Source organism: Gallinula chloropus, assembly GCF_964237585.1.
Source record: "Gallinula chloropus genome assembly, chromosome: 1".
In the NCBI taxonomy this organism is placed as follows: Eukaryota; Metazoa; Chordata; class Aves; order Gruiformes; family Rallidae; genus Gallinula; species Gallinula chloropus.
Window position 1 is genome coordinate 17,412,096 of NC_140085.1, and position 13,824 is coordinate 17,425,919.

At 39.0% G+C, this 13,824-nt stretch overlaps 1 protein-coding gene across 1 annotated transcript in view; it reads left to right on the forward strand.

Moving 5' to 3' along the window:
• The window catches only part of UBN2 (ubinuclein 2), a gene marked incomplete at its 5' end in the record, with an annotated part of 43,767 nt that extends 31,223 nt beyond the window's left edge, over positions 1 to 12,544 (forward strand). The window contains 6 exons of the mRNA XM_084278643.1: positions 2,716 to 2,766; positions 4,121 to 4,163; positions 4,713 to 6,251; positions 10,133 to 10,379; positions 11,139 to 11,228; positions 12,385 to 12,544. Of these exons, the coding sequence (XP_084134769.1) occupies positions 2,716 to 2,766; positions 4,121 to 4,163; positions 4,713 to 6,251; positions 10,133 to 10,379; positions 11,139 to 11,228; positions 12,385 to 12,434 (2,020 nt within the window). The 3' untranslated portion in view covers positions 12,435 to 12,544. The remainder of the gene's footprint in view (positions 1 to 2,715; positions 2,767 to 4,120; positions 4,164 to 4,712; positions 6,252 to 10,132; positions 10,380 to 11,138; positions 11,229 to 12,384) is intronic.
• Positions 12,545 to 13,824: the final 1,280 nt, after the last annotated feature.

The following is a 13,824-nucleotide window of genomic DNA, read 5'->3' on the forward strand; positions in this document are numbered from 1 at the left end:
GTATCAAGTGTAAAAATAACTGTACTAAGAGAATTCTTAGAATAATCAGTGTAGAAAAAAAGGGTGTAAGAAGCTGCCTGTGAAATAGTAATGAAAGGAACAAAGTAAGTTTTACCCTTCTTGGCACACAGCTGACTTTTCTGTTCAGGGGTCTAGTTTCATAAACATAGTGTGCTGATGTGAATGCCAGTGAGTTGTTATCTCTTATGAAGATTTTTTTGACATACATGAGACAAGAAATCCCAGTTTAGTTTAAGACCAGATATGGAGATCAGTGGTGATAGTGGCAAAGTAATCAGGTCATAGTGTGAGGTCGTACAAGAATACATAGAAATGAAGCCAGTTAAACAGTATAACAGGTATGTACCTCTCCTTTCCATATAAGTTCTGCAAGCTTCTAAACTCTCTATAAACACGGCTTCAACAACAGACAACACACCCCACCCCACCCCAAAAAAAAATCAACAACAAAACCCCCCCATATACACAAAAAACCCAACACAAACACCACACAACAAAAGCTGCCTGATCATAACTTTGTGTTGACTAGCAAGAGTTCATCTAGCAGCTGGACAGTTTTGGTACCATAATGATTTACAAATTATCCCATATTTACAGGCAGCTGCTTCCCTACTTTCTGTTCAGGAAGTGATGGATTGTCATTTGTAGGCAAACAGTTATGCATGGAAAGCAAGTATTTCCTGGCGTCTGACAGTGGTAACTCCTAATGTAGGACATGTTTTTATTCACATGCTGGATACTCATGTTGTTGGAATGTTAAGATAGGGCTTATCAGGCTGAAGGCTTATTTTTTTATCTTTAAGTGGCCTCAAGTGAGAAGGAACTATGTAAACTGGGGGAAAATCTAGGCATTCAATGCTAAAAATAGCCTACTAATGATGAATCAAAGAGGATTGTTACTAATCAGAGTAGGTATATGATACCAGAACTTCATGCATTCAGCCCAGAGGAAAAATTTCTTGCACTTTTGAAGATATGTTCCTCATAGCTTAGTATAGAAGCATGAGACAAGGTCTTGATCATAACCTTAAGTTTGTCCTAAACTATCCCAAAGCCTTTTAGTTTTGGAACATTGTACAATCCCATAGCCTGGTTGTGTAATGTAACTCACTTCTCCAACTTACTAATTTGGTGTATCTGAAAAGAACCTGCAAACTAAATATGCATAAGTTTAAAAAAAAAACCCACCCCAACAACAAACCTCAAAAACCCACTTGAACAGGAAGTCTGTTTTCTTTGAAAGGCTTAGAATTGCCTTAGGAGGTGGTCATGCGCGTAGGCTTTTGCAGCCTGTTTTGTGCAGCTCAAACAGTACACTCTATTTGAAATTGATCAGAGAGAAATGTTCTCTCATCAAATTTCCATCTAAATATAGGTATGCAGTGGAGGGATTCTTTTCCAAGCATGTTCTTGCGTTGGAACATATACTTCAGTGTCCTTTCTTTGTACTGTAGCTGTGACTCTTCTGCTCATGTTAGTAATTGTTGTCTTCAACCTTTTAAGAATGATACTACAAATTACTGGGGTCTAGGATTCATTTTGGATTTTCATTCCCAAATGAAAAGACTAAGGAGCAGACAAAGCATCAGGGGGGAGATGGGGAGGGAAATATCCTGGAGAAGCTGGGTGTGTCAGTAGCACACTGAACTTGTAATGAGGAACACTTCTTTTTGCTACGTGATGTTCTTCATAGGCATTCAGTAGTCTTTGATGGGAGGTGATGTGAATTGGAGGTTAGCATGGTGGAGAAAATGTGAAAATGGAGTTGTAGTGAGAGGATGTCAGTATTCTTTTACCAGGTTATATGAGATTTGTGGATACTTTTGAGTTTTCGTGACTACTGAATCTGTACAGGTTGTGTTATCAGTGGTGCAAAGCGCTTCAGACAGCTGTTGATGATGTGGTCAGTGGTAGTGTGGTGGCAGTGATGTATGAAAGTCTTGCCTGTGCTAGTTTGCTTACCTGGAGACAGGGAAGGGGACCAGGTTTTCATTAACTGTTTAGTTATAGCTGCATTTGGGTAGTGAGCTGTAGGATATATACAGGTCAGGTCATTTTCCCCTCCTGCTCATTAGCTCAGGAGTTGATAACATGGGAACAAAAGCATGTGGAACACTGAGATTCCTCATACCAGCTCTTGCCATTTGTTGGCTCTGTGCTGAATTACTCCAGTGGGATTGAAATCACAGAAATGGTACACGATGGCCTGTACAAAATACTGAAGAAAATGAGAAACAAACTTGGCTACTGGGTGCTCACTTTTTTTCTGTGATTTTAAAAAAAAACTCACCCCACAACAGGCTAACTGTGAAGCCCAAACCTATGGTCGGTGTGTAGACATGTAGTGTGAGGAGTAAATCTTTGATATTTTAAACTACTTTCTTAGCCTTTGAAGGGAGAATTCGAGATGTGTTTCTTCCATCCAGCTGAAGGCAGTAATACTCCATTATGGTGACTTCTTGGCTATTTACTGAGGCATTTCAAATGTAAACTTAGATTTTAAATTTTTTTAGCGTTCTTCTGTTTATGGCTACTGGGAACTACATCATGATAGTAATATGAACTACCTACTAGCTGCTCTGGGGACAGATAATCAAAGGATTCTGAAAAACTCAAGGATACTTGCATATTTGGTGGTCATGTGCTGATTGCCCCTCTAGAATCACCTCGTGTTTCTTTTCTCATCACGTTTAGGATGCTGTTTAAAGAAAGCCGAAGTGTTCACAATCACCTCACTTCTGCTCCGTGAGTAAAACATTGACAACTTACTACTCTCTGTAGGTTGTTCATAGCATCTCTTGCCATCTTCATCCTACCTTTTCTTTTCACAGAGGAGAGGAAAGGGAGGTATTTTGGGATTTGTTTGAAGATACTTAAAATGCTAATTTTCTAAAATGCTTTAATTTAGACATACAACTGTAATGTACTTCTGGCATTATGTTTTTAACTGTGTTAAGTACCTATGTAAGTGGATATTCATTCTTGGATTAATGCCTTTTATTCAAAGTATTTCAAAGGACTGTACAACCCAAATTTTGCTGGGTAGTATATTAAATTGAACTCGGAGACTGCAATACAACCAGCTCTTTTTTTTGTCCCACTCAAATATCTTTGAAACCACAGAAAGCTGTGTATCTTAGCAGAATTTTACCTTCTTGATTTTCAGACAAAGCTGTCCCCCTCTTGAGAGCTACCTGTGTTCAGCCACAATTCAGATAAACACTTATGAATCTGAGTAACACCCAAATTGCAGCCTTTATGACAAATACCGTTAATAGGATATTTTTCTGTGTGGTAGCTAAACTGAGTTGTGGTCTACCTACAGAAAGGCCTTTTTTTAGCTAGGCATATTCCGAGTTCCTTTGAAAAGGAGAACAAATGATGTACAAAATGTAAGTTTTTATCCTCTTGAAGATATAAAAATGAGAAAAGAGGGTATGAAATGCTTAACTTCTGAGTTGAAGCTGATGATGACTAATCCTTAATGCTGTTCTTGCTCACGTAACTACAGTTGGTACTGTGGTGTTCACTTACAAGGCAGAAGAACCTGCGATTTTGTAAAATGGCTGTTTGCAACAAACAGAAGTCAGATACAGCTGTCTTACAGTTGATAAGCAACTAAATGTTGAGGGGGGAAAATGTTTTTGTTGTTTGAAATATAAATGGGAACACGAAGTATACTCAGTGGCCAAATTTAAACATAAGGTGAAATTATATAACTGTTATAAGCGACTTCAGTTTAGACAAATCTCTAAACAAACTCTTAAGATTGTAAGAGACTGAAATTACTTGATATTTTAAGGTTTCCCAACATCAGAAAAGCAAGATAGCAAGATACCAGGTTATGTCAGCAATTTAGTGAATTTTACATCTAATTTACTCAAGGATGCATGACAAAGAAAAGGGGTTAGAAATGTGCTTGTTCTCTTCTCTTCCTTATATTTTAACCTCTTTTCTATTTCAGTGATCTATTGTTATTAAAGCTGGACTCCAGTAGTCATCCTTCATGTTTATTGGCATATAATCAGGGTGTCTGTTAAAAGTGAAATGACTTGACCTTCTCTTGTCTTCTGATACACCTATATCTCCTCTGTTGTAGGGCAAAGAAGAAGGTGATTTTGGCCTCTAAACCCAAAGCGAAGGTAAATGCCTATTTAGATAACCTGAATTTTATATAGTCATTTTATACATTGTTTCCTGCCTCTGATCTAGAAAATTTTGGCAGAAGGGTTCCATCAGGAAATGCTGTAAGAACTTACTGATTTGTGGTATATTACTTTAAAGAAAGTAGTACAAAATACTACTGTATAGCTTTGTAACTTTAAGCTATAATAGTGCTTTGAAAATTATCTATGAAGAGATACTAGTTCCAGTAAAGTTTCCCCTTTGTGTGCTTTCTTTGTTTTCAGCTTGTATCAAATTTGGCAATGCTGGGAAAATGTGTGGCTGGGAGGATAGCATAGTAAGTCAGTAGTGGTTCTGATTAGTCACGACTAGGTGTTCAGATTTTAAGTATAAATATTGAATTAGTACATGGGTCTCGACATTATAGGTATCTTCAATACAAAAATTTCAGTTACAGATCTTCAGCTCATCTGAATTTACAGACTAACAGTATTACTCTAGAGATAATGTTAGGCCTACTCCAGAAAGGTTATTAAACCTGTCTTCTCTTAACTTTCCTTTCTCAGGACTCCAGTCCAAAGAAAGAACAGAAAACCTGTATGTCTTCAGTTAATTCAACTTGTGCTACTGTACTGAGTTCCAACACACCTGTCTGTACCCCAGCAAGCTCTAGCTGCACACCAGCTCCAGAGACGATCTGCTTGGACGACTCACTGGATGAAGACCTTTCTTTCCACCCACCCTCACTGGACTCTATTTCTGAAGCTCTGGCAGTTATCAATAATGGTGCCAAGGGATCACCTCTTGGGTCTGCCATAGACACACCAACATCCAGACCTCGCCCTGGGTTGAGAGAAGAGAAACTAGCAAGCATTATGAGTAAGTTGCCCCTGGCAACTTCAAAGAAAGTAGAGCCCACTCAAACACCCCATTCATCAAGTCTTATTGCTGGTCACACTGGGCCAGTACCAAAGAAACCCCAGGACCTAGTTCACACTGGTATCTCTTCAGGCCTTATTGCTGGATCTTCAATTCAAAATCCTAAGGTTTCCTTAGAGCCTTTGCCAGCCAAACTACTTCAGCAAGGACTACAGAGGTCAAGTCAGATCCAAGCTGCTTCCTCCTCTTCACAGACTCATGTTTCTTCCTCCAAGACACAAGCAGCTATTTCCACCTCCTCTCAAAGAACCAAGGATGCTAATATCTTAGTATCATCTTCTGAGGCTGCAGGTGGCTCTTCCTCAACACCACAAGTGACAAAGGTGCACCAGCATTCAGCTGTACAGCAGAAATATGTATCTCCTTTGCAAGCAACTATTAGTAAATCACAGACCAATCCAGTGGTGAAATTGAGTAGTAATCCTAAACTGTCTTGCTCCTCATCAGTCATCAAGGCTCAAGATAAGTCTGTAGTATATCGTCTGCCTTTGTCTAATCCCTCATCTGGAAGTGGCTCTCAAGTGTCTCACCCACTGGTTTCTCGGACAACATCCAGCACCTCTACCTCTAGTAACTATTTAGCCAAGGCTATGGTGTCACAAGTTTCTTCCCAGGGTTTCAAGCCTCCATTTTCCATGGCTGCCTCTCCCAAACCTGCTGCCTCTCCCAAGCCCACTGCATCTAAGCCCTCTGTGACACCCAAGCCCAATGTATCACCTAAATTTTCATCTAAGTCCACCTCATCCCCCAGGCCTGCAACGACACCCAGTTCTTCCAGTTCAAGTGCACTAGTTTCCCAGAGTAGTCACTCCAGCAACAACCCCCTTCATAAACAGACCAGTGGTGTAAATATCAGCAGGCAGTCTCCCACAGTGAATTTGCTGCCCTCTAATCGCACCTCAGGCCTTCAGCCTGCAAAGAACCCTCAGGCTTCTTCAAAATTGCCCAACTCTTCTCCTTCTGGAACTGTTGGTAAAAATAATTTGGGTGGAGTTGGAATGAATGTACCTGCCAGCAGAGGCAGTAACCTTAACTCAAGTGGAGCTAGTAGGACTAGTCTGTCTGGGGGAGCAGGAAGTGGAACACAGGGTGCTACTAAACAATTGTCAACTCCACACAGACCGTCTTCTGCCTCAGGGTCTCCAGTTGTAGCATCCAGTGTGCAGGTACGCATCTAATGAGCTTACATTTAAACCTTTATTAATAATTACCACATTTCTTTTGTAAGTGTTCTTTCTAGCAGTATCTTGATTTGAAAATGTCATAAAACTCATGTTCATACTTCAGTAAGCAAAAATGCAAATACAGGTGAATCTGTTTCACACTAGTGAATGAGTCTTTCCAGCTGATGTGAAATGCAGGGATCAGTGTGGAACAGATCCTCAGTGTGAACTGTTGGCTAGTTTATACTGTAGAACAGTATTCACTTTAAGAGCACTAGAAAAGGTAAGTTTTGTGTGGCCATATTTTAAGGGGAGGTGGTATCCTCTTCTCTTCCCCAAATATGAAAGAATATATAAATGGGGCTCATGAAAATGTGCATTTTTGTTGCCAAGCTTTGTGATTAACTTGCTTAACTGGTGTTGCTTGTGGTTTGAGTATAATGTGAGACTTACGTTCAGAATTAACACTTCCAAGGGCTTTTCTTTCAGTGTTTGTGATGAAATGTATCTCATTTTGTAGCATCTAGTCAAACTGAATGAAACACCTCTAATATTTATATATCCTAGAATTGTTTGAGAGAGCTTATGCAGGACTTCATCACTGGAGATAAAACAAGTCATATAAAACAAATACTTTGGAAAATACTGCTGTTCTAAACCCCATGCAAACCTGTTACTTACCGAGAAGTCAACCTGCTTTTGCAAGTTGTGCATTATTACTGGGATCGATTTAAGTAGTGAGATGATTTGAGGTCTTCCTCTCTATTGCACTCTATCCTGAAGTTAATACTGCCTTATTAAAGGCAATATTGCTGTAAATCAGTCTTGGAGCACAGCGAATGGAACAGCTTTGGATTTTTCCAAACAGTGTACAGAGCTGTTGCATGGGGGTGATACTTTTAGCACTGGTTTATCTCTTAGCTTGTTGCCGATTTTGTCCTAATGTAGCTGAATAATAGGAGGAAGATTATTTTTACAAGACATTTCTATGGTCTTTCACCCTTCTGTACCTTCACTCTGTTTCAGTAAACAAGAAATGCCTGGCATGCTGTCATGCAGCCACCTTGTTATTTTGGGTGCTTTGGATGAAACATGTGCAACCCGTATACTGTGTGAGAGCTACTGGAGAAAAGCTGAGCTAGATACAGTGTAGTTTGGGTGCTCTGGAAGGTACCTGGAGGAGACAGGTGGCTACAGTGAAGGGGCTGGAAACAGAGTTGTTTCTTCCTGGTATAATCAACAGAATCCAGTAGATAAAATTCTTGTGATGCACATGAAAATGTCAAATGGGTGTGGTAGTGTTTAGGGATGAGGGAAGTAAGTCGTATTGTGTTGGAAGATGAGATTAATTCTGGCAAACCTTCCTGAAGTTAAAGGCAAGTAAATTTTTTAGAAACAGTGATCAGCTGGGGAATGAAATGTGTTTTGGCAGACAGTGATTTTGAAGAGGACCAGAGAGTGTGTGGTGGATCAAGTAGCATGAGTGTATACTGTAGTACAGCAAAATAATGTGTACTGGTATATAGAAGGGGGAAAAATCAGTGAGAGGTACTGAGCAGCATATGATATCACTAAAATAATTATTGTGGCTTTACAGGTGGGGTTTTTTGACACTTGAGAAGTTAATTCAGTAACCTAGAAATTGTTCAGAAGAATGGGGCTAGGAAGATATACACCACGATACACACTGCTACTGTGCAGACTGAGGCTTAGTGGAGTATGTTCAAGAGATTAGAATGAAATTGTCTCCCACTGAAGGGGAAGAGATTTGTGATAATAGCCTTAAAGATCTAATGGCTGGCTGTTGAACTTAATCAATTCCATGTAGTTGCTAGGTACAGTGTACTAAGGAGATAGTTACTGCTCTTGAAACTTTGTTGAATATCCTTTCAATTAAGGGTTTAGGGATTTAATTCTTATCTGAGATGCTATTGATTGGTGAGAATGAGAAATGGTACCTGAGACCATATCCTGGTCTGCTTATGTTGAAGATCACACTAGGTGATGTCATATGATAATAAAGATGGTCTAAACTAAGAAGTTTCCAGAAGTGTTTCCCTCCTTTCCCCTTCTGAATGACACCGTCTTTTACCAGAACATAAGCATACCTTAGCTGTAGTTCCACAGAAATTTTACTCTGGAATAGTCTATTAAAATACACAAAGCTAAAATAATCTAAAATTCCCCAATTATTGTCTGTGGTTTCCTTACAAAACTCTACCAAACTTTAGTACTGCTGAGCAGAATCTGGCTTAAACTTTCTAAAGGATCTTAGTGACTCAGATTTATGTGACCAGGGTGAACCTTTTTATCTCACCAATGACAGCACTTCATAAATAGAAACATCTCACCTGCAGTTCTTTTAGGGCATTCGCTGTAGCTCTTTCCATCACTGAATTTCTCTCTTCTTTGAGAGAGTAAACAAGATCTTGGTAGAGCACATTACAAAGCTGCTTTCTTCTCACAATCGCAAAAGATTACTGTATGGCTTTTATTTTGTTCCCAGTAAAAATTACATTGTCATTTTTTGAACATAGGGTTATTGTGGAATTAGTACTTTTAAAAGTAAAAGAGAATAACTGTGTATGTTGAAGTTTTTAGTCCATTTTTTTGTATTTGTGGGAAGAATGATGTCTGAGAAATTGTCACTCTTAAGATGACCAGTACAGATGCTTGCTAGGAACACCACTGATGTGGCTGTTTACACTTACAGGGTTGCTGCTGTTAAATTTTGTGCTTTCTTGTAAGCAGTACTAACTAACCTTTCTTCAGTGGCTTTCATCTGAACACCTTAAGACCAAAACTGATAATAGAAGCTTTATCCCTGGTAGTTTTCATCACTTTGCTGTTTCTGTAAGTTGATATTACAGAATTCTAGGAAATTTAATTTTCATTTTAAGCTCATGTGTTAATTCAAATTACTCTGAGTTTTGGGTTTAGTTAAGCTTAAATGTATAAATGTGCAGATTTGAAGTTCTGATCAGTCTGAGTCTTAAAGGTTTGATCTGGAGTGATTCAAAATTGTCATAGGGAACCTACTTTGGCAGGGGGGTTGAACTGAATGATCTCTTGAGGTCTTTTCTAACCCCTACAATTCTGTGAATCTGTGAAAATGCTTTCTATATTAACTGCTTCATAGTAGATCAGTAGAGAATTGAATATTAACATACAAAATTAATCCATGTGTAGTGAATGAGAGATTGTTAAACAAAAATAAGCTGCTCTAAAGTTAGAGGTTTTAAAGCAGTTTAGGAACTGTAGCTAAAATGTTCTGGCTAATCCTGCATTTTGACTTTTAAACTACAGTGAATTTAGGTTCATTCTGACATGTAGAGTGAAGAGGGGTTTTTCTTTGCCTTTTGCTTTGACATGCATATGCCTTTATATATATTTGTCTATATCTTGGTAATGTGACATCTCTTGAAGTGTGGAGTTTCTTGTGTATGAATCTTAATTTTCAAAAATCATTGCTTCTAAGACACCTCTTAATTTCTAAAGTTAGCTTTCTATTAAGACCCACATTTGGAGAATGGAGAGTAATACTGTGCTTCTAAGGAACTTCAGTTCTACATCTGGTAATTGTGTGTTGTGAACCTAACAGAAGATGTTTCATTAGATTCTGACTATCTAGACCCAGATGAAGGAAACTACCTGCAAGACTGACAAGAAAACCGTGAGATGAATTGAGCCATGTCTGAATCTGAGATACACAGTTGTACTTAGCAAATTAACAGCAGAAAACTGCCTAGGTCAATAAGTGGATATTTATTCATGGTTTAATATGCTTATATAGGGCCACACATAACAAAATAATTTATTCTTATCTCCTTAAAGAATACAACTCAAAGCTTTAAAATCTTTAAGTACTCCTTTTCTTTGTATAGTCAACAGCAGGAGCATCGTTACTGGCTAACGCCTCACCTCTGACTCTCATGGCATCACCCCTGTCTGTAACCAGTCAGAACGTGACGTCTGCACCATTAACTCCTTTTGGGATGCTGGGTGGCCTTGTTCCTGTGACCGTGCCCTTCCAGTTTCCCTTGGAGCTGCTTGGCTTTGGGACGGACACAGCTGGAGTGACAACCACCTCGGGATCTACCTCAGCGGCTTTCCACCACAGCCTAACTCAGAGTGAGTGGGATTAGTTACCGGAGTGTGCTGGAAGGAAAGATGTGGCCTGGAAATAGAAATTAGGAAGCAAAGTGAAAGTTCTGACACACAAATTTGGTTTGCAGAAAATCCCTGTAGGAGAGTAAATGTGACTTCTCCACTGGTAAAACTTTATGTAATTATACAAATACTGTGGATCACCTCTAAATGTAACTTCATTGTTATATTCACAGTTTATATACTTCATGTTGAACATGCTTTTTTGGGTTAATTTTTAATCTCTTTAGGAAGGAATGTATCTTAAAAGCTTCCAAATGTCACGCTACAAATAAGAGACTTAATGTGGTGATTCAAGTATCTTTATCTCGGTAATCTCAGATATCAAACAGTTCTTCCATGAGGAAGTATCAATCAAGATGGCATTTATTCTTTCTGATGGCTTAAACTGAAAGAATTTCTTTTAATTTGTATCCATTTTCGGTCCTTCTGCTGAAGGAAATGTGAAGAGCTGCATCCTAGGCAGAGGCATGGTCCTTCCTTTGACTTTTGATTAACTGTATCTGGTTAGGTCTGTTTCTGCTGACTTATTTCAGCCATCAGAATGCTGTCAAGTATTTATTTTTTGTTGTTGAGATACATCTTCAGAAATCTGTGCAAATGAGCATGCTACTATAGCTATCTCATAAAAATAAAAACTTCCTATTTCACTAAGGATGCCTCTGGCTTTAAGATTTTTCATCTTTGTTGCTCTCCTCTTTTTTGTTTTGTTGTTTTTCCCAGACTTACTGAAGGGTTTACAGCCAGGTGCTCAGCACGCAGCAACACTGTCTCACTCACCTCTGCCTGCTCACTTGCAGCAAGCTTACACAGGTAAAGATGTTGTATTTTTCTTCTTATTTTTAACTTGAGTCAGATTTCTGCCCTAGACTGAAATAAAATGTACTCAATAACAGAAATTGGTTTAGAGAAGACACAACACAGGGACAAGGTCTGGTAGCAGCAGACAGTACGTGTTCTATTGTAGCAGTATTTTTGGAACTGGAACGTGTTTTTTTTAACTTGTCTTCAATGTCAGGAACAAAAAACATTCAGAAATGCCAATAATATATCATTGTAGCAGTTCTAGAAAGCAAAATGTACAAATTCAACTGGTGGGGAAAAAAGAAATGCTACTTGCTGGATACATGACTGTCTACAGGCTGCATAAAGTGTTTATTGGCAAGATTGGACTTTTTCTGCTCAATTTCAATTTCTCCTTTGGAGGAGAAAGTGACCTTCCAGCTAGAAGCTTCTTCCTGATTCTTGTAACAGTATAAATAATGTGACATTTTCCTAATGGAAGATCTGACTTCCCTAGGGATTTTATCCTTGATAAGAGTTGCATATTTGGATTGAGAAGTTTTAAGTAGAACATCTCCTTTTTCTGCCTGTCAGGCTTAGAGCCAAAAGCATGGAGCATTAGAAGGTGCACTTGAACATGTACTCCTTTCTTTGTCACTTGGAGGGTTTTGGTGGGGTGTCTTTTGTTTTGGCTGGGAAAGGAGCAGAAAAAGTAGCAGTGGCCTCTTAGGGGTGGTTCATCCTGTTATCACCAAAGAAGTGGGCAGTGGTGCTCTAAAGTTGTGAAAACAAACCAATTTGCTATATCATAAAATCATAGAATTGTAAGATATTTGATACAACCATAATTTTTGTCACAGTGCCACGTGTTGAATACTTTATTAAAATGTAAAGGCTTCTAAAGAAAGGCTTGAATTTCTTTTTAATTAATTATTTACAGTATCCCAAGCTGTTACCTAATCTTCAGGAAGATGGTATCTTTTGGTACAAAGCCTGATCTCTCAGGTTTCAGTGGTACTATTTCTAATAAAATACAGAGAAGATGCAAAGTCTTTCACCCTGTAAAGACTGTACTTTTTGGTGATGCTTAAAAGCTGAAGATGCCACACGTCCATCTCTTGCTGTTAGTTATAAAAGTTCACTCATTCTTCTACTTTTCCTGTCTTGTCTTCTTTCTCAACTACAGATGGAGGCCAAAGCAAAGGGGACACTAAGTTACAGCGGAAAAACCAGTGACTTCTGGACAAGCAAGGGAGCTGAAGCAGTTCTGGTTGGCTGACAGAATCTGCCCAGTTGGGAAAGTGCTTATTGTCACAGGGCTGCTGTTTCTGTCGATGTTTACATATTCTGATCCCAAGCACTGTGGTGAGAGGAAGAAGAAAAAGAAAACAATACTTGATCAAAGAGAGAAGGAAAAGGAGGACTGGTCCTCCTGGTCATGCAGACTGGTCATAGTTTGATCTTGCCTAAAGAAACAAGTTTTTTTTATCTGCTCTGATTGGCTTTTATAAGAAATTGATCGTCAAACCCACAGCAGCACAAACATCATTACTATTTTTTCCTGGGTGATGTCCAATGAAGAGTTGAAAGTGTGAGAGGAGCTAGAATAGGTTTCTCCAATTGTTTAAGGTGGAATCATCCACTTCATTAGTGCCCTAAGTGCCCAGTATAAGATTATGTGTAGGTCCTGAGTGTGCTAAATGATTGTGGACCAAAGGTTATGTAGACTAGAGGTGGTGCTGGGGTACTTAGCATTATAATTAAACACTTAACACAAATGCAGTTTCTGATACGGGCATTTTTCCAGCTTTACAAGGCTGTTTGGCTTTAGGAAGCCTACAGTTGTGTGCAGTCTCATTAGAGTTATCTTCACAAACAGGTCTCCTGGTACATCAATATGAGAGAGACAGACTACTGGGAAGTCCCGGGCTCTTTGGTTGGTTGGTTTGTTTTTTTTTTTAATATAAAGATTGTTATTTAAGGGAGGAAGGGGATGGAAATGTTTCCATTTACATGAAAAGGTAACCCATGTTTTATTGGTCAGACTATAGCATCTTTCCCACTTTTTTAAAGGCACGCTGGTTTTCAGTCGTTCCATTTGTTAAACTTTCTTTTCCTTTGCCTTGTGTTTATCTGCTACAGAAATCAAGTAATGCTTTATTCATGTCTCTTATAAAACACAACCAGTTCTCTACTCATTCTAGATCTTCCACATCTTTCATCTAACTCCTCCCAAAAGCCATGCATTATACTGATTTGCTAGTTAAAGAAAGCTGTTTGTGACCTATTCCAGAGCCAGGTTCATACTGCTTCAGGCATTAGCCAAAGAGGAGTCGTTCAAAAGCGACCAGAGGTGCCTTCTCTTCTGGGGGCTGAATGGGTTGTCTCCAGCATTTCCAGCCCCTGCTGGCCTGGGGAGTTTGACCTGAACTCTTCCTTACATGGTAGCACAAGACTGCAATGCTGGCTTTTCTTTTTTGTTTGGTTGGTTTTGGATAGCAATACATTGACTGGTTCATTTGTAAGGTTAGGAAGTATCCAGCACGTGTTGCACTTTCGACACTAGGACAGAACTTTGCTGTTGAGTCCCTTGCGCTGTGAGATAAAAGGTGAGAATGGCAGAAAC